The 25,567-nt window shown below is 36.7% G+C and overlaps 1 protein-coding gene across 1 annotated transcript; it reads left to right on the forward strand.

Moving 5' to 3' along the window:
• The first annotated feature begins 5,518 nt into the window (after window positions 1–5,518).
• On the forward strand, window positions 5,519–25,290 carry LOC139128009 (uncharacterized). Its single transcript, XM_070693870.1, has 7 exons — window positions 5,519–6,244; window positions 18,463–18,557; window positions 19,269–19,425; window positions 20,253–20,316; window positions 21,107–21,369; window positions 21,840–21,996; window positions 23,555–25,290. The coding sequence occupies exons 1-7, from the start codon at window positions 5,699–5,701 to the stop codon at window positions 23,890–23,892; spliced, it is 1,620 nt and encodes a 539-aa protein (XP_070549971.1). The 5' UTR covers window positions 5,519–5,698; the 3' UTR covers window positions 23,893–25,290.
• Window positions 25,291–25,567: the final 277 nt, after the last annotated feature.

Genomic DNA, 25,567 nt, shown 5'->3' on the forward strand with positions numbered 1-25,567 from the left:
CTGCTGACCAACTCGGGTGACAAACAGAAGACTTTTAATCCCCCAAGGTGTGAATGTTCCATTGTTATGTTTATCTAATCCAGCTGGTGCCATTGTAGTACCATTGTAGGAAAGGCAGGTCTGTGAAATTGATCCTCTAGGGAAGTCGGGTATTCCTAGGTTAATGGTAGTAGTAATAGTATCTAGTAATACATATGTAAAATGTGGGCATGTCATCTGCAAACGAACTGATAAAATATGAGATTGTACAGTACACAATTCTGAGACACCAATATGGACGCCACGGTTCCGTCATCCTAACGAATATCAGATTTTCCCCTTTACTGCCAGGCTGGCATAAAGAATGCTACCTACCTGTGTTGGCAGCCGGCTGACATTGAAGCATATTTGTAAAATGTCGTCTGCACATTGAGGTAGTGTGCGCCTCGAAAATGAAAGGCTTAAAATTTAATCAAACTTTCCTCAATGAAACCGTCGACTATCTGTCACCAAATCAGGAGTAAAAATCAGGGGTCACTGTGCAAAATTTCAATTGGAACTAGAGAAACAAATTAACATTATCAATATTTTGAGGCTCAAAATAATCGCGATTCCAGTATTTTCTCTAGGGGAAAAATAAATCATCGACTTTCAAAAAAAAAAGCGATACGAAAACTTGTCTCTCCCACAGAGATTCAAAATGAGTCCTCACCAGTATGAGATTATAAAAATTAATTTAAAAGCTTGAAAATGCAAATATTTGTCCACGAGGCGCATTCTACCTTAAATAACAACGTCGGAAAGATATTCATTTACACTATAATGCATTTATCAACCACTGAACATGGAGCTTGAAAACGTCACTACACTGCTTCTTGATTAAGGTAGTATGCGCCTCGCAATTGAAAGACATAAACCTTTGCTCAAACTTTCCCCAGTGAAACTTTCAAACATTCTTTCCACCAAATGAAAATTAAAAATCAATATTTACCTTGGAAGATTTGGCGCTAGTGAAACAAATTACCCAATAATTACTGATATTTGAAATTCAAAATGGCCGCCATCCTCGTGTTAACTCTATCACAGAGTAATATCATAGACAGTCTATGATATTACTCTGTGACTCTATGGGTAAAATTAAATTTTCGAATTTAGAAAAGCCCCTCCATAAATGGTAGAACAAAAAAGAATTGTAAAAGTTTGAGAGTCAAAATGTCCGTTCCAGAGGTGCATTCGTTTTTAAGCGAAACTTGTTATTTGCTGATTTACGTCACAGAGCGGTGAGACGGTTGCAACCAGACCATGGAGGAACTTCAGTCATCCGTACATGGGCACCGACACCAACGACAGGGGGAAATCAAAGAAGTAAAATACGCATGGGTACCCAGGCACTACAGCATAAGGAACAATACACACTGGTCAATGGTGACATCACAAGATAGGATAAAAATGATAAATAGTATCGCCACTTTCTTGTTTGTTCAGTTTTTCAGCCTTGCTTTTCTTTCATTGTACTATAGTTAAGAAGCTGTGTCACGTTATTTAATGTGGCGACTATACATATTATGTTTATTAAACTAGTGTACAAGAAACAACTTTTTCAGGAACCGGCTGTTGTACGGTCAAGTTAAATTCGAGTAAATGTTTCTCAAGTCTTGGGTTTTAAACTTTAACTTATACCATGTTTTTTTTAATACGTTCATAGTCACCATTTATTCAATATGTTGTTTGTTTCATAGACTAATTAGTAGACATGTGGGACCTAAAGCAATCAAACAGACGTCAGACAGACAGACATAGACAGTCAGACAGACAGACAAACGGCGAGTCAAACTAAACTGGTAGTAGTAGTCTATTTATTTGTTGGTATTGCGCCATAAGGAATGTCTTTGAATACGCGCGACTGAGTCATAGTGTTCAAAGGAATTATTTTATTTTGCCTTAGCGATAGGATAGCAAATCGAAAAGACCACGTCACCAACACAACAATTGTGAAAAAACGTACACAGAGATTCCAGTTTCTGCGTAAACCTGCATGTATTTGTATGTACTGCAGTATTCTCGGTTTATCTTCAGCGTCCATTTCCTCGGGAATGATGGCGTAGTTAGAGTGCACCATTTTATTGATGACTTGGCTTATGTGTGACTGTTCTTAGTTATTTTCCAGACTTAAAACTAAAAGTGAAATACTGTTAGAAAACTAGCACATAAAAGCTCTACTAAGTACATCATTGGCGCTAAACATGCTTCATAAAAATTATGAACAGAAAGTTTTTAGAAAGTAACCAGTATGTATATATATATATATATATATATATATATATATATATATGAGTTAGTGTTTTATGTCAAAATCAGAGCTTTAAGTTATGTTTGTTTACATATGTATGTATGTATGTATGTACGTATGTCCGTATGTATGTATGTATGTATGTATGTATGTATGTATGTATGTATGTATGTATGTATGTATGTATGTATGTATGTATGTATGTATGTACGTACGTACGTACGTACGTACGTACGTATGTATGTATGTATGTGTGTGTGTGTGTGTATGTATGTATGTATGTATGTATGTATGTATGTATGTATGTATGTATGTATGTACACAAAGATTAAATATAAAGGAATAAAACAAAACTTTTCTTTGCAATACTCTGTACATAAGGTAGAATATGTTTTATTTTCATGGTAACCAGGGTTACGTGATGAGACGGATTTATCGCCGTAAGTGACGAGATCAACTGATTGTTGTAATTATGAAACGAACAAACGTCCGTGTTATCTTTTTAAGAATACAGTTGCCGATTTTTTACATGAGAAATGATCTCGAGAAACAACTACCCCACGTGCACTCCATGGACGCCTCGCTTAGTTTGTACCTCAATTCACACACAAACATGACAGCTTTGCAGTCGCCTATATATAAAACTTAGCAGGGTTTCGCTGCAAAGTGCGTGTGTACAACAAACACGACAAACAGTAACTGGAAGGATTAAGCCTTGGACAAGGAGAAGCAAGAGATCTGGTTGTTGTTGTTGTTGCTTGTTGTTCATGTTTATATTAGTCGTGTTGTTTTTGTTATTGGCCGATAAAATTCAACGAAAACATAACTTTTGTGTTGTTGTTGTTTCAAACATGATGTAGATGTCCTAAGAAACACTACAGGGACACTATGTTTATTTCACCCGATACAATTCTATGCCGACGTACACTCTCTGTGTAAGTTTAGATAGAAAGTGTACGTTGGGAGAGAGTTGCATCGGGTGAAATAATCATACTGTCCTTGTAGTGTTTCTTATGGCATCTACATCATGTTTGAAACAACAACACAATAGTTATGGTCGTTGAATTTCATTGGTCAAAAACAGCAGCACCACTAACATAATTGTAAATGACGATACTAACAACAACAACAACTACAACAACAATTAGATCTCTTGGTTCTCTGTACCTTGACTTGCTGTTATGCGAGGCCCTGCTCATTCTTAAGTTGTGCACTTTACTCAATTAACCGGTGGTGGCGGTGTGCATGATGAACTATATATACACTCAGGGGGATTGGCTGTATGCTACGCATGTCCAATGTTGTTCCTTGCCCGAGCGACTAAATTTGAGCGTCTTTGATAAGGTCAATGAAATGCTACAACGTGATTGATTGTAAAATATTAAATAATTTTCCAATATAACTAAGAAGGATGCTTCATGGTTCGACGATATGAAGTTGATGAAAAATCTCAATGAAAAAGTTGACCTGACTTCTAACGTTCAAATTTACGCTATCGGCTCCTCACACTTCGTAGTATGGTCTTTTAGCGAGCAAAGGACAATAGTGCGTGTTTCTGCACTGTCCATAATTCAGTTGCGATATCTATTATGTTTATTTGCTACATCTTTGTGTATAAAAAGGATCATGAATGATTACGAAGACGCGATATCGAATTTTAGTTCAAGTGTTTCGCTTTCTTCGGCTACTAAAACCATTCGCATAAACATTTAAGCCCATTTTGAACATGAGATATGTACAAGTACACTTCCCACAATAACGTTTTCTCTTTGTTATGTTTAATTTTTAAAAATGTTTAATTTTTAAAAAGAGACAGTCGAATCTAACATTTGAACCATAAAATTCAAAACTTTTGACAAGAAAAATATCAGAATCATAATTGTTGAGTCACCAAATGAACTTTGAAAAAACCTGGGCCAATATTTTGGTATTATATCTCACCTACAGACAGCAACACAAGAGAAGTCCGCCGAAAGCAGGTTTAATTCAAAATGTACAGACAAACAAACATTCTGGAAGGTTTGAGAAAATTACAAAAATTTACCGGCATAATCTGAAGAAAAAAATGCAAGGCTTCAAAATTTCTGTCACATGCCAAATAATGTTAGCTTGCATTTCCGAATTGAAATGATGTATAAAGTGCGCACTGCAATAGCTCCGAAGAAAGTCTCGAATTAGGCTGCACTTAAACAAATACAAATGAAAATAAATGAAGTCAATAAGATTAGGTATATGGAATATTATAACATTTCTTTAATAAAAAGATTACGTATCACACATTTTTTTTTCATCAATATTCACTAAGTTATATACTTCTTTTTTCGACTAATGCAGCACAGTTTGTGTCATTGTTCTTCTTGCTAAAATAGCGAACTTATAAATCTAGGTAACTTAAATACCATTCTAAAACCTAAGTAAGTCGTAAAAATCTCAGGCGGCCGGCGGTATTTCCAATATGATGGATTTCTACAGATAAAACAAATAAGATTACAGAAATCAAATTAAAGTTTTAGGTAATACGTAAATTTAATGCCACAAGTACCTAAAAGACGAAAAGATAAAGAGTTTGGCTAGTTTCATGAACAAACAGAACTTTTTGCCAAGACAACGATTACATTTAGTATTATTTATCGGATCACTATCTCAAACTCTTGCTGCTGTGAGAAGTCGAACTTTTTTACCCACAATGCATTTCAATATCATGTAGTTCAACTACATGATATTGAAATGCATTGTGCTGGGGAGGCAAGTTGCCTCCTTAGCACAAGACAAAAGCTATTTTAAGTACCGAGAAGAGGTGTGCCAGTTTTTGCTCTGCAGGCTATTTTTACAAATTTTACACAAATTTTAAGCGTCAAATCCTAAGGACCACCGATAGGGACCAGGGATGCATTTATGAATGAATTAAACGAGAAATAAGTCCATTATTCATATAAAATAAACATTATTACATGTACTTGTGACATTTTTTTCCCCAAAGTCAACCACCAGGCCGAGATTTGAGCATGTACACTTGTGAATTCGGCTGATAAGAATCATTAACTACATTTATCATGAACGTTTCATGACATACTAAAATATGGCTACTAAGCTTTAATGAAGTGACCATAACATTTTCAGAAAACCTTTGCTGCTGGTATACCGTCTACGGTGCATTTCATTTATAATAGGTAGCCTAAGTGGCCAAACGAATAGAAAGGGAGCATGTTAACAATTGGATACAGGACATGTCGATGCAAGAATGAAATCAATTATTTATAAGCGGTGTTTTGATTTACAATCGCTCAGCACAGTGGATAAAGTCAACGTAGTCTCTCCGTAAACCATCATAGAAGATATCTGGGACTGTTCGTGCGGAGCGATGGTCCGCTCACCAGCTTACAGTTTGTCCTACATCACTGCTTGAAATGACTTTATAGACACAACAGCATGGCACAGAGACTCGGTGTGTGTTGTAGGTCACTGTTGTGCCTAATTTACTGGTTGAATATTCTGGCACGCAGTACAGCGGCAACGTCGTGTTGGAACCAGAGGAACATCGATGCGGTGTGGAGAGAGTTTGTACCGTACACCGATGACGAAAATGACGTAGACTGGCGACTTAATGGAATTTTACCCTTGGTGGTCGAAGACATGCTTGCAGAGTGTTGTTATGCAGAGTTGGCAGGAATAAACTACACTGCGAAGTCGGAAAACGCGGTCGACCTGGAAAAAGCGTTCAATTCCGGAGGTTACGGCATAGCTCTGCCGGTAGCGTTCAAAGTCACCGCGCTCGGCGGGTACTTCCGAGCCCTGAACGGGAACACATCACATTTTATCCCGGTAATCGAGTCACCTGGATCCGTCCTAGTGATGACGGTTAACAAGTCTAAACAAATCGGTTCAGATTTAGTTAATATCATATTTGATGGGTGGCCATTACTCCTGATTATCATCGTATCAGCTGGAGTTGCCGGGATTGTCATGTGGCTATTGGTAAGTAGAAGTATATAATTATTGCATTCGTCTTTGCCTCAACTAGGAGAGTTCAGTAAACTAATTGTTCACTACCATACACAATTTCTTCAAGTAGATTTTAATGAAACTTTGCCGCTGTGCCGGTAGGGGTACATCTCTGATAAAACTCCTTGGCCGCCACGGTAGCCGGATTGGTTCAAAGCTGAAAGGCCGAAGGGAAGCGGGGCTCTTTATGGTTGATTGGTTGGTTTATCCTAGCGCTGCGCCACCGAGTAATAAGTCAAGGGTGACTGCACTGGTATTTTTTGTGAATGTAAAATATCACCGGACAAATAAAGAAGATATCATTGAGATTTTCGATCTCTTAAGTCTTTGTTTGCTTGTTTTTTAACCCTAAACTTAATGCTTCACACCTTGAAATAGTAGAAAAGCAAATTGTTGTTGTATGACCCTTCGTTTGATATAAAAACATGACTAATTTTTATAAGGTATGATTCGAAATAATTTTAGGTGATGTTCAAGTTTTTCGTAGGACGTTCTACGTATACAATTATAAACAAAATCTTCTTTCGTGACAGGAACTGACTTGATCACGCTATCACGTACAGGTCTGTCATTATGTATCACGTCACGGAAGCAAGGCAACGTGTATGATCAAATGAGCAAACCTAAAAATTTGATCTCACCGGATATTATCATTACCGATACATTATAATCGCTATCAATTTCAAAAAAAGCCACTTTCAAAGTTTTATATTGTAATTAAAATACTGAAGACAACTGTTTGGCTAGGCACAATCTGTATGCTATCCAAATTCACTATAAAATGATTATCGTGTATTTAAAACGGTATCGTGTTTGATAAATGAGAGTCCATCGGCTACATTTCTCTTTCTGTTTGCATTTTCCTCGATTCCGCTCCGACACAAAGACACTGTGCGTCGTCGAGTGGCTTTAGTGTCGCATAATATATCAATTTGCTGACAGGAATTGTGTATCGAATTCTTTATGTCAACAAATTAAACTGAGCGTCATGCGATGCCAGGCATAGGCCAGGCATTGCGTGTCTCGACACATGTGCAAATTGTCAACAATCGATGCCTTGTTTGAACGATTGACATAAGGGCATGTCAGATTATTAAAATCCAGCATTTAACTTAAATAAGAAATGCGCCTTTGATAACGGAAAAATAGATTTTCATTTGAATGTTTGTCCAAAAATCGTTGTGTTTAATACCGTAGGTTAAGCAAACCTTCATTAGAGAGAATCTAGCTCTAAGGTAAAATGCACGTAGGAGACAGATATTCAGACTCTCAAATGTTTACAATTCTTTTCTGATCTACAACTTGTGGTGGTTCATGTTAAAGCTCGTGCGGAAAGAGATATTTTACCGGCTTAGTTTTGAGAAAAGTGAACTTTTTATTTTCCATGGAAGGTTAACACACAGATATCCGATGGCAGTCATTTTGAATTTCAAATATCGGTAAATGTTGGGTCATTAGTTTCTCCCGTACATGGAAACTTTGCATGGTGACCCCTGATTTTCATTTTTGATTGATTCTCAAATAACTAGAATGGAAGAAAAAGTTTGCATAGAATATTATGTTTTTGAATCTTCCTGAATTACCCTCTGTAGTATGTTATCCAGTTTAGCACATATATATATATATGTACGGGTCAATTGCCTTTTAGGGACCGTCCAGGGATCATCCATGGCCAGTATTGTAAGGTGGCACGTCAACATATTGGCAATTCGTTGGTATCAACAAACAGATGAATTTTGTCATGTTCAATGAAAACGCGTTTCACTGTGTTTGGACTCTCTGCCAGAGAAGCCAGGGTACACAAAGTACTGCTGCTATTACGTAATTGAAAATTAAAAGATTAATGGGATAGAATTGTAAGGTCTGTGCTTTCGTAAAAACTGTTTCCTCTTTATTTTGGCATTTATTTAAGATGTATATTAGATTATTTGTACTGGGAGGCCATGAAAACGTTATTGCTTAAAAGTTCGAAGAATTTCAGTCGCTAGGCATCGGCATTGAAAAAAGAATCTGCCCCACAACTTGTTTTGTTTGACAGTGCAAATACCAAGTGAAAGCGCTTCGTCTGTAAACACTCTGTGGTAGAAAGACGAGATGTTCGCATCGCTATAAACACAGCAGGGGTAAACACAGCCTTCACCTATAAGGCCCTAATGTAAATTGTGTGTCAATATTTCACCTATCAGGCTCTAAATGCGCAATATGTGTCAATATCAGCCTTGTATTGCTAAACACATCGTGAGAATTGCTGTACAAACATAGCTCCATTTTGAACTAAATATACATCGTACGTTGATGTACACAAACCCACTTGGCCTGTAACCACTTTTGCTGTCTTTCACTAACACAGCCCTCGGGTCTCGCTTTTGTTCTTCACCTTCAATAACTCCGCAGTGCGCTGCCTGACGGGAGGTATCATGCGAACTGCGGGACGCAAAACATTAACGAATCTTTACTATGTTCGCCTTTTGCACCATTTTTAGCACATTCTCGCGTAATATACAACTTAAATCGAAATAAAACACCAAGCCATGAGATTGTTGTTTTTAAATGCGCAATTTGACTGAGCATATCCATCACAATACCGTAAATAATATTTTAGCACAATGGCTGGCGATGACGATAAGGCTGCAAATTACTATATCTGGACAAGTTACGACGTGATTTTCGTGGATGAGTGTATGGATTATTGTACAAACATAGGATATTGTTTATGTATAACATTGTCGTGCTGCATCGAAACGACATTGTTGGTACACGATCAACGAATTTCGCAACTTTTGCGTTAAATATCAAATGTTTCCAATAATAAAGTGGTAAAGCTATTGATAAAATTGCAGTGAGGTGAACTGTAATAATTTATTATTTGCTTCGGATACAAATTTTTGACACATTCAGTCTGCTAACTGTTGAGCGCATAAAATCTATAAATACCCAAACATTTTAGGGGAAACTGCAAACTGTTTATTCGGTTGCAGTTTTTCCTCACGTTGCGCGGAATAGGAGCTTGGTATTTGAAGAACAGCTGCACTGTTCGTTGTGTACCCTGCCGAGCTTAGAGTAGCAAATACCAAATATGCAGCTGAACAGGAAATTGGATCTCTACTTCAGGAAGCGTTTACTCGTTTTATATCAGACACGCAGCGCGATTTAGCTCTGGTGTTCTCGTTTAATCACGGACTCACTGCTACGACGTGAAGTGCTCCGCTAATCTCAATGTAGGGATATTAAACAACCACGTCTGTCTCGATTGGACTATCGTGTAGGGAACTCGTGCGTATGGAAAGTAACCACTTCAGTAGCCGCAGAGACACAGCGGATAATATCTCTGTATAAATAACCATAAATCTGTAAATTGAGTTTGAATTATTGTCATAGTGACAGGATGAACCGTAAATAGCAATGAATACTGATATTAAGTATTATGGGCTAGGCTATATTCTCGACTGTTTTTACGAAGATGTCATCTCCCTATCGTGAACAATATTCCTAGTTACAAATCGCTTTCACTTCAAAGATACTTAAATTTTGCCATCCTCATCTAAGAGTTTAGGCATTGTTCATTTTTGAAATGTTTCCGAGTCATAGTATCACGCTTTGTAGCTTTTGTGATTTGATCATCATAACTTGTTAAGCATCACCTGGTGATTCTTGCCTCAAATTAAATATGCTGTAATTCATCTTGTTATGTTCATTTCAGCAATCAATTATGGGACACACATGCGACGCCTCGCAAACAAGGGAATGTTAACATTAGTTTACTGTCGTTACATAGTTTCTCCGAAATTGTACTTTCTACTGCTGCAAAAATGTTTAGTTATGATTACAACAACAAGGACGACGACAATGATAACAATAAACACCATCATCATCACCATCAACCCACCGTCAGTATCACGATCATGTCAGAATTAAAGCTACAGTAAATGACTACAAATTAGCAAGTTAGTGTGAATCTGATAATTGTACGACAGAAACAACTGATTGCCACAAATGCCAAAGCAAATCAAATATTTTCCCGCCATGAACACCACCGCAGAAGAATAAGGGCAAAACGAGGGAATTTTATGATCTATTTTGAATAATCGTTTCCATTTATAGATAACGTGTCGGTGTCACGTGGGCCTAATAGCAATATTAAATTTTGGCAGTGTAAACGTGTATATAATAACATCAAGCAATAATTGTCCATTTTATGTGATATAATTGACTAATGTGTGCAGTCAAATTGTACTAGTAGAGAAAAATTATTTTTTGCTAATATCCTTAAATAAAGGACACTTACCGAGAATCAAACGCCACAATAAGGCAGTGTAATACCTGGCGTCGGGAATCTTTGAAAGAAAGATAATTCACATGAGAAACTCTTATTCATTTTGACTATGATCACATCTCGGAGCTTATTTGATCAGACACTTGCGTTGTGTCAAGATTTACCTTTTGATGATTAAACTGTTAAGGCCATTAAACAAGATTATCCATATATAAAATTGATATATATATATATATATATATATATATATATATATATATATATATATATATAGATTATGAATTTCGAAAAACGGGATTTTGACATGTTGTCGAGGGACACCTAGAGACTACGATGAATTGTAACATATAGTTTATCTGAAATTATCCCATCTTGTAAATACAATTATTTATAGTTATTCGGGCGTGCCTTCCTCTAACACTGCGATCCAAACTCTATTACATTTATATTATTATCACATGAACTGGCCCGCATTCCCATCTGTGTGACGTAGAACAGGACGGATAAGAAATCCGAATTACCCCTGTTGTACGTTACAACCGGAACTTTTTTCTTGCATGGTCGCGACGTGAACATAGACTGATTTGTCATGATCGATGCCGTGCTCTCATGACACTTTTTCAAAAAGGTGACCCGATAAATCCACACATGGAAACATAGAAGGCATGTCCAGCGAAATTCGAGTCGCTTAAACTATAACTGTTCCCGAGAATCGAATGGGGATACCGCCGATCCAGTTGAGTCGCCTCGTAAGGCTCAATGTGGACGTCGTACCTGGCGATCCCGGTTGGCGATAAACCTGAAATCTTCACCTCAACGTAAGTTCAACTGAATAAATGAGTACAGTAGTCCAGTATAATCTTCGGGAAAGCGACATACAGGCAAAAGCATAAAGTCATTCGACTAAAAACGATAAATTTCCTTCTGATCATACAAAAAATTCCGTAAATTCTTGCTCGGAATCAAACCTGTAGCGCGGCGTAAGGCCGTAGCGCCAGCGAAGACATCAACTGTTGAGCTGTATATGCATTGCAGCGCTGTGGAATCCGATGTACTTCGAAAGTTGACTCAGACAACACTCAAAACAGAGTTTCCGTCAAGTAAAAATTAGGATGTATCTACAGGTGAGTTATATGTCACTGCAAACATCAAGGTCCTTATAATACGAAAACATTGACGACCGAGATCAGGGTTAACGACTTGACACCGGCATGGCAGAGACCGGTGACGGCAGCGTTGTGGGCGTAAACATGCAATGAGGTACACTCTGTGTGTCATCGAACGGAATCTTTCGCGCTCGCCACGGTCGTAAACTTGTGTGATATTTTGAAAAGCCACGGAATCTCTGAGAATGAGAATTACTGTTTCGATCGTGTCGTTGCATTTACTTCATAAATCTCTTTGTAAATATTCTGAATAACTCTGAATACTATGGCTATCCGTCGCTAGCACGATGAAAGTTATGTCCACCGTACCGATGGCCGACTTGCCTTGGCATCGATATAGCGCGAGACAATGATTGACAGGTTCACGTGACCTAATCCGTATGTCTGATTGGTGGAGATACCATTTCATGTAGCAAATTTCAGCTTGATGGGATTTATGAATGAAAGTATCTCCTTGGTGACGGCCGCTTTACTCTTTAAATGAAAGTAATCCGCGTAAGTAAAACACAAATCGCGACGAAATTCATGCAATTTGTTACGATAATTTTGATCCATTACGTTAAAAGGAAAATAAGAAGACTGTTCATGTGATAAATATATAATCCCATGGTATTTTCTCTGTTTGACGTCATCGTATACTCGTGTTTTTCGCGGAGCCGCACAACTTCTCGCCTTCGGCTCGAAGTTGTACGGCTCCGCGAAAAACACTCGTATACGATGACGTCAAACAGAGAAAAATACCATGGGATTATATTATATTACCACACTCAGTACCGTCTTAATTCGAAAACAATTTAGTGGTAAATACCGTGGATGTTTCGGTGTGATTCACATCACATTTATCACAACACACACAATAGTGAAAAATCACACAGCGTAACTCAGAACTCCAAGCAACGAATCGTATGTGTTAAAATTCACCTTAAAACTTCAGCACCAATCATTTTTCAGGATACAATGAAAATGTAGAAGTGCATCTTTCAGTTTGCAACGTTCATGGAAGATAAAGTTGGATTTGGTTATAATAACTGGATGATTTGTGTATGAACATTATTATACATACATACATACATACATACATACATACATACATACATACATACATACATACATACATACATACATACATACATACATACATACATACATACATACATACATACATACATACATACATACATACATATACACACACACACATACATACATACATACATACATATATACATACATACATACATACATACATACATACATACATACATACATACATACATACATACATACATACATACATACATACATACATACATACATACATACATACATACATACATACATTATTTCAGAAATACACTGGGACAGACAGACAGACAGACCGACAGACAGATGAGTAAGATGTAAGTGATATGAAAGAGATCTCGATCGTTTACCAGAATGTACAAGATTTTATTCAAAAGAGGGAATCCCCCCTAAATCCCGCACTCTATTAATCAGCTCATCAACTGCCAATTACAAGAATGCTCTCATCAAGGTGCGAAATTTAAGGACAGCTCTGATTTATACCATAATGTCTCTATTCTGATGTAATGAATAATTGTCTGACATACGCTGCAGTGAGAATCTGTAATTACCAGCCTGCATGAAGTATCGTCGTATTTTCCAACACCGAGACGGTCCAGTCTTAACATTCCCGACGACGATGTCGGCTCACTGCCAGCTGTTAATTCCAGACCCACACTTTGCCAATCTTATAACTGTCTTTCATTCCTTTGATCAATACACACGACCGTATTTCTGTCTCCATCCACAGTAACAACACGTCTAATTTTGTATGATTTTGCCATCTCAATATCTAATTTGGCCACACACCGATAAAGTATTTGAAATCCGCATTGCAGAAATCAATAAAAAGTCATTGTGAAAACAGCGTCAAATGACTCGCTTCCTACACACGCCGATGTGACTTTATAATGCTGGTAATGACGTCGGCGTGTTCAAAGCATTCTGTGACAAGATGCGGCTAGGGAATACATAGTTTATTTATCTATTGCGTCAAAAGTTATTACCTGACTTTATTTTTCGATTACTCAGCTAGGAACAATGTCATCCGTAGTCATGTATTTGACAGTTTATTCTATTAATTGGCAGTGAATAGTCGAGGAAATCTTGGTAAACACGTAACTGAGGAGTTTCTCAGGCTGTAGATCTACGCCGACTGTCAGCGGTACCGATCCACTTTATTGAATACTGCATTGAAAGAATTGTAAGATATGCACCAGGATTTCGGAAGCAAATGAGTTGTACCTGGTACTTACATTATATTGTTTTGAGTCGGCACTTCCGGGAGTCATTCTTGTTTCAGTTCACTGCTAAGGTAAAGTACGGGAACGATCACTGTTAACGGCAGAAAGAGCAGAAGAGAAATTGTAAGTAATTATAGTTAAGTGTTCCACGTACGACCTTGAAAGATAATCTTTAGCCAAATCACGGCTGCGGTCGAATAACAACGAGTATAACAATATTTTCTTTTTATTTATTTTTTCACGCTCAATCTGTTCGGACATGTTTAATTGGTGGGTCGTGATCTTACGATAGGTAAAACCTGTTGCATAAAAAGTTCAGTGGCTAAATTCGGATGAAAGTAAAGATGTCTTTAAGCGTTCGTGATTTGATAATATTGATTAGAGGAAGTGCAATACTCTGTCTCATTTGGAAGTATGGTTGACACAGTCTTGTGGCAATATTTATCTTTCGTGTATCGCTCACTTTCCGAGCAAGGGAAATATCAAATCTTCAGTGTATCCTTTGTCATCAAATTTGCCAAGCCAAGAGTGATTTTATTAACTTTCAATCGGACCGCCGGAAATGAAATGGAAAGAGCAGGTGCACTCAAGAAGACTAGCAAATACAATCACATCGGAACGAGTACGTGAGGCGTCGTTCAAGTCCTTATTCGTGGGATTACGCGTTCGCAGCTCTCTTCAACGATCCGAACCATATTGGAATTTCCAAGAGGCGCTCTGAAACTAGGCAACGAATGAGTAAAACATTGTCTCCTAGGAAAATTAACCTGCCAGAATTGTTATATGCCAGTTTTTATTCTTTATTTTATCGATTTGTTGTATAATTTTGTGACCTTGACGTCAACATTAAAACAGATGTTCCAGTCAGGAACATCGAAATTCACTGACATGACATCAAATACAAACGTCATAAAATTTGTGCCTTGTCGTGTGCTTTGATATTTCTTACAGTGATCAGCCCTAAAAGCAGAGAGTTATAAATAACGCAGACTACTTAAAATACAATAGTTCATATATATATATATATATATATATATATATATATATATATATATATATATATATATATATATATATATTAGATAGATATTAGATAAATAGCCTTATTTGTCAATAAAGACTTTCTATATCTTGAAGTCAGATTCAGTCTCTGCTTGATTATCTTTTAAGAGACAGATAAGTTGTCAGTGAGTTCCCATTTTCAAATCCAAAACAATTTACCCTGATGACAATAACGATTAGTCGTATTTATAGAGAGTATTTCTGAACAGATATGTATTCAAATGCTATGACCTTGTGTGACCGTTAACGGACTTCTATGCATTGAAATCAAAGCTTAAAGGCTTTGGAGAAGTTTACTGTAATTTTCTGTGAGTTGAAAGTGAAACAAATTTTTCCGAGCAGCAAATGGTATTTTCAATTTACTTTCAGACGGCGGTTGCTTATACTTTAATATATTCAACGACAAGCTCATTACGAACTAGGTGTTGTCAATCAGTTTTTTTCTGAAAAGTAAAACCCATGAACATGGGAAAAATTCTTCCGATAAAATTGTGTCGTACATAATTGTAGCATGTTGATGCCAATAAAAGCACAGCAACCCCCAGTCGTATTGAAATTTATTGATAAGCACACCTTAGTTTTAATCATTCCATTTTGCATTCATCTTCATCCGAATTTAAGTATGCAAGTCGTTACTGTTTTCCATTGACTGGTAACTTACAGTAAACGGTGATTTGGACTACATTTAAACTAGTGTTAGGAAATATATTCTTGTATTACATCATTATTAGTACAGTGTCTTACTATAGATACTTAGATAGCATTCCTTCTAAGACTATAGCTTTGAGGCAAGGCTTCCTATCACTGTTTTATTTTACAAACCAGAGATTCCATCTGCTATGACCATATGTCTAATCCATCATGTGCCTTTCTCGTGACTCATGGACACTTTTCCCGCCAACACTGCTGTATCAATGAGAAACCTCGCCTTCCCTAATCGGAGACTTTTCCACCCTCAACAGAGACGCTTCACGTCACTGGACTCTATGTACGGTCTCTCTCACTCAAGTGTTATGCTTCACTGTATTAGCCACTGTCTATTATTAGTATAGTAATAAAGTAGTCATCTATAGTATTAGAGGACTCCATCACCCGACTGCTTTCTCAGACCTGATCATATTCCACACAACTATCAATTTAATTAAGTGAGATCGTATATGAAATTCAAAATACTTGAGATATCCAAATCATAATGTTCCATTTATCTGTAGCAATACATTGTGCAGAACAAGCTAAAATTGATATACATAATTTCCCGTTCATCAACCGTCGCAAAATCTAATGGTTCCCCTTCAGAGGAGCGTATCTGAAAAGAGAAACATTTCGTTTTTAATTAGTAGCGAATCCTTTTTTCCCGAACTTTTTGCTTCAGTGTTCAACAGTCGGTGATATACTAATATAGTAAATGAGGATTTTTACCATAAATAGTAAAATTTTCGTCAATATAAAACTATAACCTTGGTAATGGCCTCAACCTCTGGCAAGAAACCTTTTGCTGAAACCGGGTTTTCTGTTGATTTCGATAACGAAATGAAGAGTTCCACCTGTTAACCAACAAACAGTTCGGTTTAATCGTTCTCTCAATTTTACAGAATGCATCTTTTTGCATATTTAGTTGTTTAACGTCTTTAGTCACCAAAACTGAGCCTAGATTAGTGTATTCTGTTTAGCCTTGTTTATATATATATATATATATATATATATATATATATATATATATATATATATATATATATATATATATATATATATACATATATATATATATATATATATATATATATATATATATATATATATATATATATATATATATATATATATATATATATATATATATATATATATATATAACTGATTCCGTGTAAGTGTATAAAGCTGAATGCTTGATTGGCAACACTGCTTCCAGTCGGCCACTTGACTTTGCCTCCAGTCCGCATGAACTTCCTGTCTTTAAAATGATAAACCAAATGTTGTCTGCAACTATGGCGGAAGGAAGGCCACACCAGCAACGGTGGCGTACGGAAATTCAGTCAGTCAGCATCAATCATGTTTATGTTGTGTTACCATGACAGCGGTTATAAAGTGATACAGCCAGCTGCTATGAAAAATCTTAATTTCCTAATTTGTATGTGTAATGAAATATTAAACAAATGACTTGTATACGGCAGCTGTCTGTCTATATGGCGATACCGAATCTTCCGTTCTTTTATGCTGATTTTAAGACTTAAACTTTCGCTCCAACTTTCATCAATGGAACGTTCAACCATTCCCTTTTAAAATCAATGGTAGAAATCAGGGGTCATAGTACGGAGTTTGATTCTAGAAAACCAAATCACCATTCAATTACAAATATTTGCAATTTAAGCTAATTATCTTCCCTTCTGCTGAAAAGAAAAATTTTGACTCACAAACGAAAACCTCCTGAAACATGGTAAATATTATTCTTACGAAAGAGTTTTAACCCTTTGAGTGCTGTAATTTTTCCCACCAAAATTCTAGTGCAACATTTTTACCAATTTTTATGAATTTCTCTGTAATTTTTTGATAACTTTTGACCAAATGGACATCACATTCCATTGGCTACACTTTGTTACCAAACTTTTGACAAAAATCTGAAAAAAAAAATGACTGGAGTATATTTTCTAAAGATGACAAAAATTGATTTTGGCGCTCAAAAGGTTAAACTGATGCTTCGCAAATGCTAGACCACAAATGAATTGGAAATCTTTGACTGCCGGGAGGCGCATATCCCGCCTTAACTGTTTACTGACATAGTCACTTTGACTGTAGTATTATTGAAGGCGTCCTTCTGAATTGGCTTGTAAATGTGACTGAATAGTCAAAAAAGAAATTGTAAGTCTTCACCATTTCGTCCGTTACATTTATTTTGTATTATCTTCAAGACACCCATTAGGTATAGCCCTCTAGTGGCAGGTTGCTCGTCAAAGTCTAAAGGAAACTATCCACTCTGAAGAATAGGCTGTTCTCAGCCCTTGCGTGGGAATTGTTTTCGTTTTCTCGCTTGACAATAATCATACACTTATGACTGTGCGCATGCGCAGTCACATCCTGTAAGATATGAAACAAAAATCAACACAAAAGTGTGAAAATAATAATTATGCATGTAATTCCAACACAAAACAGTTTAGGACTAATTTTCCTCAAGAATTGACCATGTAACAATTACCGATAGAATTGATATATCGTATATATATATTATATATATATATATATATATATATATATATATATATATATATATATATATATATATATATATATATATATATATATATATATATATCAGATACAATTTCTTTCACGATATCGTCAGTCTCTCAGGAAATAATGCTTAATCCTTACCACGTTTTTGTTTTACAGGACCGTTGGCGCAACCCGATCGAATTCCCTAGACCATTTATACGTGGATTCTGGGAAGGTTTCTGGTGGGCTTTTGTCACCATGACAACAGTCGGGTGGGTAAAGGAAATCGAGTCTACTGAACATTTTCAAGCAGAAAGCGTACCGAGAATGGATTTGAATAATCTGGCACTCAACGGAAGGGATCGCCCCTTATGATTACTTTTAGTGATGAATGTCGAGCAAATTTGAAGCCAATTCAGTATCTGCTGAATGTTCGTAGTTCACAAGTTTTGTAGCTTTCCAATCACTGCAAGACTTCGCAAAATAAACTTTGCTTGAATCACTTCGTTCATATAGAGCTGCTTAGGTTGCGGTCACCAGTTTCTGTACAGCCGCCATTTTAAAATTTTGTGTATGCACAAGGAATTTAGGCATGTGCTGTGCATATCACAGACTCGTAGTAGTGGCCCCATACGCGCAGTCGCAGAAATATTGTCGAGCCGTCAGCAAAGACTTCAACATTTCGTTCATGTCCCAAAATTATAGCTAGTACTGGTGAAGACTCTGCAAAATATTATGATATCAAAGATGCTTGCTAATTTACAATGATTATTTATGGGATTGCTTGTCTAAATTCACACAAAGCATCAAGAAAATCTAAAAAAAACTTAAAGTAATTATAGCTATGCGTTGTAATGTCGTTTGCCGTTCCGAACGTTTGTGCTATACGCGACGTCCGGTTATCACGTATCACGTGACAAAGATGCTACGCGTGCGTACTGATGTAATTACGTGTTACTAAACATCTCTATTCTTTAACGCAGCTACGGCGACAGATCTCCGAGGTCAATACCAGCCCGCCTGTTCGGAATTATTTGGATCATCGTGGGCGTCGCTATACTGTCTGTGTTCACAGCTATCGTCACCACTGAAATGACTGAAAACACGTTCGCTGTCGAGTACAATCTGCAAGGCATGAAGGTAATCTATGCATATAATAGTCGCCATATTCGTTAACAATGAAAGACAAAAATCAACTAATAGCAATAATTCAGTGTGTCTCCAACGACTCAAATAAGGCGTACAAGTAAAAGAAAATAGCGAAAAAGAGTTTAATTATATTTATCTTGCGCATCAGTTCGAAACATGCGTACCACGTTTTCTTCTCTTCTTTTTTGACGAGTTAAAACAATCCTCATCACCATTTCAAAGAATCAGACAGAACAACAACAACAAGAACAACAACAACGACGACACAAAGTAATTGATTAACAATACCGTATCTGTACGAATGCACGTCAATAGATTTGTGTGAAGCTGCTTTCTTCATATATCTGTATATGCTAAAAAGAAGACAAAACGCTTTGCCGTCTGTCTTGGCATTGCTCATAGAGAAAGGATAATTAATTTTTGCCTCTTATAAACGAACGAATAGCGAGTTTTCATAGGAGGGGATTACTTTAAAGTCTCAGCCGTCTAATTGAGCACGTGAGAACAGTACCAAATCGACAAAAAATGGTCACGAAGATAAAATCTATCATTACAGTGTGACTTTAACCCTTTGAGCGCCAAAGTCAACTTTTGTCGCCTTTATGAAATGTACCCCCAGTCAATTTTTTTTCAGATTTTTGCCATAATTTTGATACAAATCTGTAGCCAATGACATTTGACGTCCATTTGGTCCAAAATTATCAAAAGAATTGCAGAAAAATTCATAAACATTGTTAAAATGGTGCACTAAAATTTTAGTGGGACAAAATACAGCACTCAAAGGGTTAATCTAAATTAACTTTTACTTATTTCAAAAGGTTGGCGTTGTGAATGGAACAGAAGAACATAGAGTAGCACTCGACAGTGGAGCAGAAATCGCTGGTAAATTTAACAACAACCTTTCCCACACACCGTACCATAGCCAAATAGAAAGTGGCAGCGAATTCCGACGTTAAACATAACAATTTGATGCACTCAAGTCGCAGTCTTAATTGAATTCAGCATTCAAGTTAATCAGAAAATCAAAAGCTCTGATAAGGGCAAATAAAAAAAACCGTGTGTTTTCGCTAACATGCCTCACTAATAATATAATAGTAGGTCGGAGGAATTCGTATTTTATATTTGTTTGCAGAGACTCACAACTTTAGCAAGTTGATAAACAATTTTTGAAAACGCACAATATATGTCTAGTTTTGGCGGGTTTTTTTCTAGGGTAGATCGGGTTACCGGAACATTCATAATTTTGTTTGGCCTAACCCGATATTCATCTCTAACAAGAGTGCTTCGAGCAATGACAAAGAATTGCCTTCAACGAAAAACCTCAAAGTGTTGTTCTTTTTTTTTTGTATCGTGCTTCGATTGACGATTAGAACGCAGCATTACACGCTATAAAAAGAAAAAATCAGAAACAAACCGATATAAAATATTTTACTTGGTAAAACGTCAATCTTGCATGGATAACACTTTTCAGTAAATTCTTTCTGTAATATCATTTCTAAATCGCTAGATTACAAATCTATACCTGGCATTTTGCACAAGGTCACAACTAAGCTTTGCCCTGACAGCTTTGACCAAAATAATCCAATCGTCTGCATCGAATGAAATATATAATTATCATTCTTCCTCTCATTTTTCCAGTAAACTAGTGACTTTGATCAATTTTCTACTTTAGTCTTTACCTCCCACCGTGAAATGCTGCGAAATCCTGTCTCTGATTTGGATGGCTACTTGGTTGATCAGTATTTCACCGCAGCAAGGGCCAATGAGATTGCGAAACACGGTTTGGGCGTCGCTAAGCTAGTGCACAACCCCGTGTATTATGGTGTAATGGTGACTAATATGGAGGACGAGACGATTGGCTGCTTTCACGATTACGTCATTCGCAACAGGCAACGCGTCTTTGTTGGACTCAATGAAATGATTGGTTCTATAAGGGTAAGTATGGATTAATAGTTCTTTTGCCGGTCCCATGATGCACTCTGCGCAAGAGTATACAAGGCATGCTTTACTTATAGAACGTTTTAGCAGTGGGGACTATGTTACTCATAGAACGCCATGGTAGGTGACCCTGACCTACTTTTTCGTCGCCGTTGGAGACAAAATACAAAAGGCAATTTTGGCATTGCAATTTCATGTCATTCCTGTAGAACAAACCCCATTACACACAATCAGTATGTTTTTGTTGTTTGGAGTGTATATAGGATGTTCAAAGCCGCAGCAATGCATTGTGGGATGACCGGGAAAAGGTGTATGGCTGATTAGAATGTAAGTGATATCTTCAGTAAAGCTGTAATGTGGTCAATGTTACAGTAGTAACGCCAATTTTTGTTGCCAGTAAGATAACATCACAGTCATTTTCGAATATCAAGTAATCTCGTTCCCTCGTTTTCGATTTCTTTTTACAGCCGATAACATTTGATGTTCTGATACAACCCGAGCCGCTTTTCCACTCGGACACAGTAACCTTAATACTGTACACGATGGCAGGTTGGGCTTGTATCGTCATAGTGGGAATTATTTGGGAGATGTGTTGCTGGAGACCGAGACATAGAAGAGAAAAAGGTATGGGAAGGGTCACGTGTTTATAGGGCTTTCTTCGAAGTTTCGAAGTTATGACGTAAAATCTGGCGTATTTGTGGAACTTTCTGCATTCAGTGTTTCTGCTTTCAGTTGAACGTAATGATGATTCGGCTGGCACAGTGTCCTCCAAAAGTCAGTGTAAATATGAAGATGTATTCTCTGCATTGGTATCTCATCATCATTTTAAACGTCTGGAGCAATATTTTTCAGTATCGCTTTCAGTATGTTGCTTAAGACTTCTACGTACATATGTAAGTGTGTTAGAATACCACGTATTCGGCACTCAACATAGATAATGTAAATGTGTTACGAATATAGCCATTGTTATATATCTATTAACTATTGTTTTATTAAACCCGATCAGACGAGGGTAGATCGTTAATTTCATCAGTAAAGATTCGTATCTTCCCAACTGTCATCAAATGATCTGCATACTGATAGAAAAGCAGAGCAAAAGTTGAAACATGACAATCAAAGCTTGCACAATACAACGCAATGCAAACAACACAATGTTTAATGGCAAAAGTGTAGAATGAGCCAGCGCAGAAAGAAATAAAAGCACACTCTAAACGACAAAAACAAATAGACAAGAAAACTAAATTTCTAAACATATAACTATTCCAATAAGCATCAAGGGTACTCAATTATTTAAATGAACATTATTCCACTGTTCGGCACTATTTACAATAACTCCTCTCGCAGTTAAATCCTTATTTGTTACAGGAACCATCGGTAATTTTCACACCTTAAATCCTGTAACTCCTCCATGATTAATTTCGATAAAAAGAATTTTGATATATTGTGAAAGATTATTTAACCATTTAAAAACCATACGAATATTCTTGTTCTATCCGGTAGTGGCATTATGTATATTTTTAAAATATATAGTCTAAAGTTTGCTCTTTCAAATATATAGTACGTTTCAGCTGCATGACATTTTAGAGGTAAGATTTAAATCGCCAAAGAGATATAGCATCGCTAATTATTTCGGAGATAATGTGTGGTATCGGAACTGGTCTGTAATTACCTAGGTCTTGTTTTGAAGCAGCCTTGAACAAAGGAGCAACTCGGACTTCCTTCCATTGATCAAGAAATGTGCCAAATTTTGCACTTCGATTAAAAATTTTGCATAACAAGGGAGCGTAGAAGTCAGCAACTAATTTAAGCTGTTCATCAGATCGTCTAACCTACTTGCCCTGTCATTGCACAATTCCTTTAAAAACTCAGTTAAAAAATTCTTGTTTCATACATGTTATTTCAAAATTATTTGCTGGTCATGTACGTGTAACTTCATATGTTTGACCATTCATACCTTCATTATCACTACCAAAAGAGACATAATTTTCCGAAACAATAAACTCATTTTAATGGCATCAGTAAGTTCGGTGTCTTTAGCTTTAATATTGCTGATTGCTGAGCCATAAGTGTAGTTTTTTGTCCAAAAATCCCACTATCCATAGCAACCAAGCAATTCGAGCATCTTGAGTTGGCGATCTGCTGTGCCATTTGTCTCCGGTATGTTTTTTTTTTCTCTGTCTAGCAAAAAATGCCAAGGAATACGTGGGAAGAAATGCCAGTGAAGATGAAACAAGGTGTGATGAAGGACTTCCGACAATCAGCCAAAATCTGACGAAAAAGCAACAACGGCGTATCAGAGGCCAAATCAACAGCGGATATGAAGATTGCACGATCGAAGACAGCGAACTATATAGGGCGCCCTCTAACACTAACGAAGACGAGCGTCAGTTGTCGCTGATGGCGCGATCTCAACTGACGGGAATCAGTGGACTTGAAGGCTTGATCATGCGACAAAATTCCGAGCTGCTGTGCTTAGAAGAAGAAATAATCATTTCCGACAAAACTGGGAGAAGAAGGTGATCGTCTTGCAAGAAAAACACAAACGAGAACAGTTACAATATTTGAATACGATAAACACGGTGAACTGCCGGCCTCGTTTTGATCTGTCGTTTGTGACGCAATCACTTGTGTGCATAATAATATACAAGGATTTATAATGACCACTGTTTGCCACGACAGAATAATAAATGCAATCAACAGTTTTACTGTAATAAAACATAAACTAATGATTTGTCCATAAGGAATGCATTAATACTAGAGATTGAAATAAGAGTGTTCATCAAAAAGTTATGCACTACATTTGTTAGTTAACCGTCTTGACGCAGCTAAGGGCAGCAAACAGTTTAAATCTCACTCTGTGCTCCTGATTATTCTGCACGATGCATTCAAATGCAGACAAAGTCATTTATCCGGTTTTAAAACTCCACTTACGAAACAGTAAACAATTATACGCCAATAAGGCGGATGAATAAGCAAAGTTAAAAATGGTGTAAATTTTTGTATAACTGTATTGTACGGTGACATTTTGTCGACAGGAAATATTACAAGAAAAAAGTTGTGTTCCCAGTTTATTTTTTTGTTCAACATCGTAGTAAAATACACCACACCCATTCATTGTATGCCTTTCACCCAGCTTTATGACGAATTTCACTCCTCAAGAATGCAATGAGATGATGAACACAAAAGCATCGGCTATCTCCTTCAATGAAGAGGTTTGAAAAACCTTTAAGAATGACTTTTGAGTGCTGCTTACCATGCACTGAAGGTAGAATTTGGCTTCAAATATTCATCAATAGCGCTGAGAAATTGCTAAGTCACCATTTTTTTCGCAAATTAGTTTGTAAAGAAAGGAATAAGCTTTATTAAAATCTAGCACAGCCAGACCATCTTTTAAAATATTTTACAGAATGTCGTTTCATTCTGAGTTTTGTGTGAAAGTTTCGAGAAAATGGCAATATAGCAAGAACGTTTTCTAGCATTTCTACATGCAAACAAAATGGAATTTGCTGATATTGTGCTACAATTATGTGAAAACTATAAACTATATTGTTGCCTTGGGGTGCTGCATATTTTCCGCAGTACCTTGCCGCTTCATTCATAAAACATGTCGCCCTCTATAGAGGTCGCACGAAAACGTCATAATCTTACATATTCGAAGTTTCAAAAACTGCAAAATACTTTGTTCAGCATTTCAGATTCTCCATTAAATTGATTATTATGGCGAGTTAATGATTTTTTCAAAATAAATGGAATTCTACATAATGGTGAGTGGAAATTATTTCTATCAATAAAAATTGCGATACGAGTATAACCCAGCTCTTCTACTCTCTGATAGTTATAGAAGTTAAAGGTTACTTTTTGAAATATCTAGAGGGTTGAACACATTGCTATATAATGACACAAATGTATATTGTAATGTAATTCTGTGTCTCTGTCTAATTGTCCATAACACAGTCGTCCCCAGAGCAGACAATCAGTGAGACGTGAATAGGTCAACAGCGATACATGACGCTAGGGGTGTTCACCAATAGGACGTAACGAGGCACTTATGAACTAGAATACTCTAAGATCTAATGCACATATGAGGAAGGTTATCTTACAGTGAAGACGACTTTTTTGAAGTCAATGATGTAACATAACACATCAACTTATTATTTGGTTTTCTTATATCTGATATAGGCTCCCTGTTGACTGT

The sequence above is a fragment of the Ptychodera flava genome, unplaced genomic scaffold (assembly GCF_041260155.1).
Source record: "Ptychodera flava strain L36383 unplaced genomic scaffold, AS_Pfla_20210202 Scaffold_41__1_contigs__length_1339820_pilon, whole genome shotgun sequence".
Classification (NCBI taxonomy): Eukaryota; Metazoa; Hemichordata; class Enteropneusta; family Ptychoderidae; genus Ptychodera; species Ptychodera flava.

Excerpts from the sequence above, each read along its gene's own strand:
- LOC139128009 (XM_070693870.1), top strand. The coding sequence starts at position 5,699 with ATGGCACAGAGACTCGGTGTGTGTTGTAGGTCACTGTTGTGCCTAATT. Across the intron at positions 18,558-19,268 it reads GTCACCATGACAACAGTCGG|CTACGGCGACAGATCTCCGA; the intron begins GTGGGTAAAGGA and ends TCTTTAACGCAG. Across the intron at positions 19,426-20,252 it reads ACAATCTGCAAGGCATGAAG|GTTGGCGTTGTGAATGGAAC; the intron begins GTAATCTATGCA and ends TTATTTCAAAAG.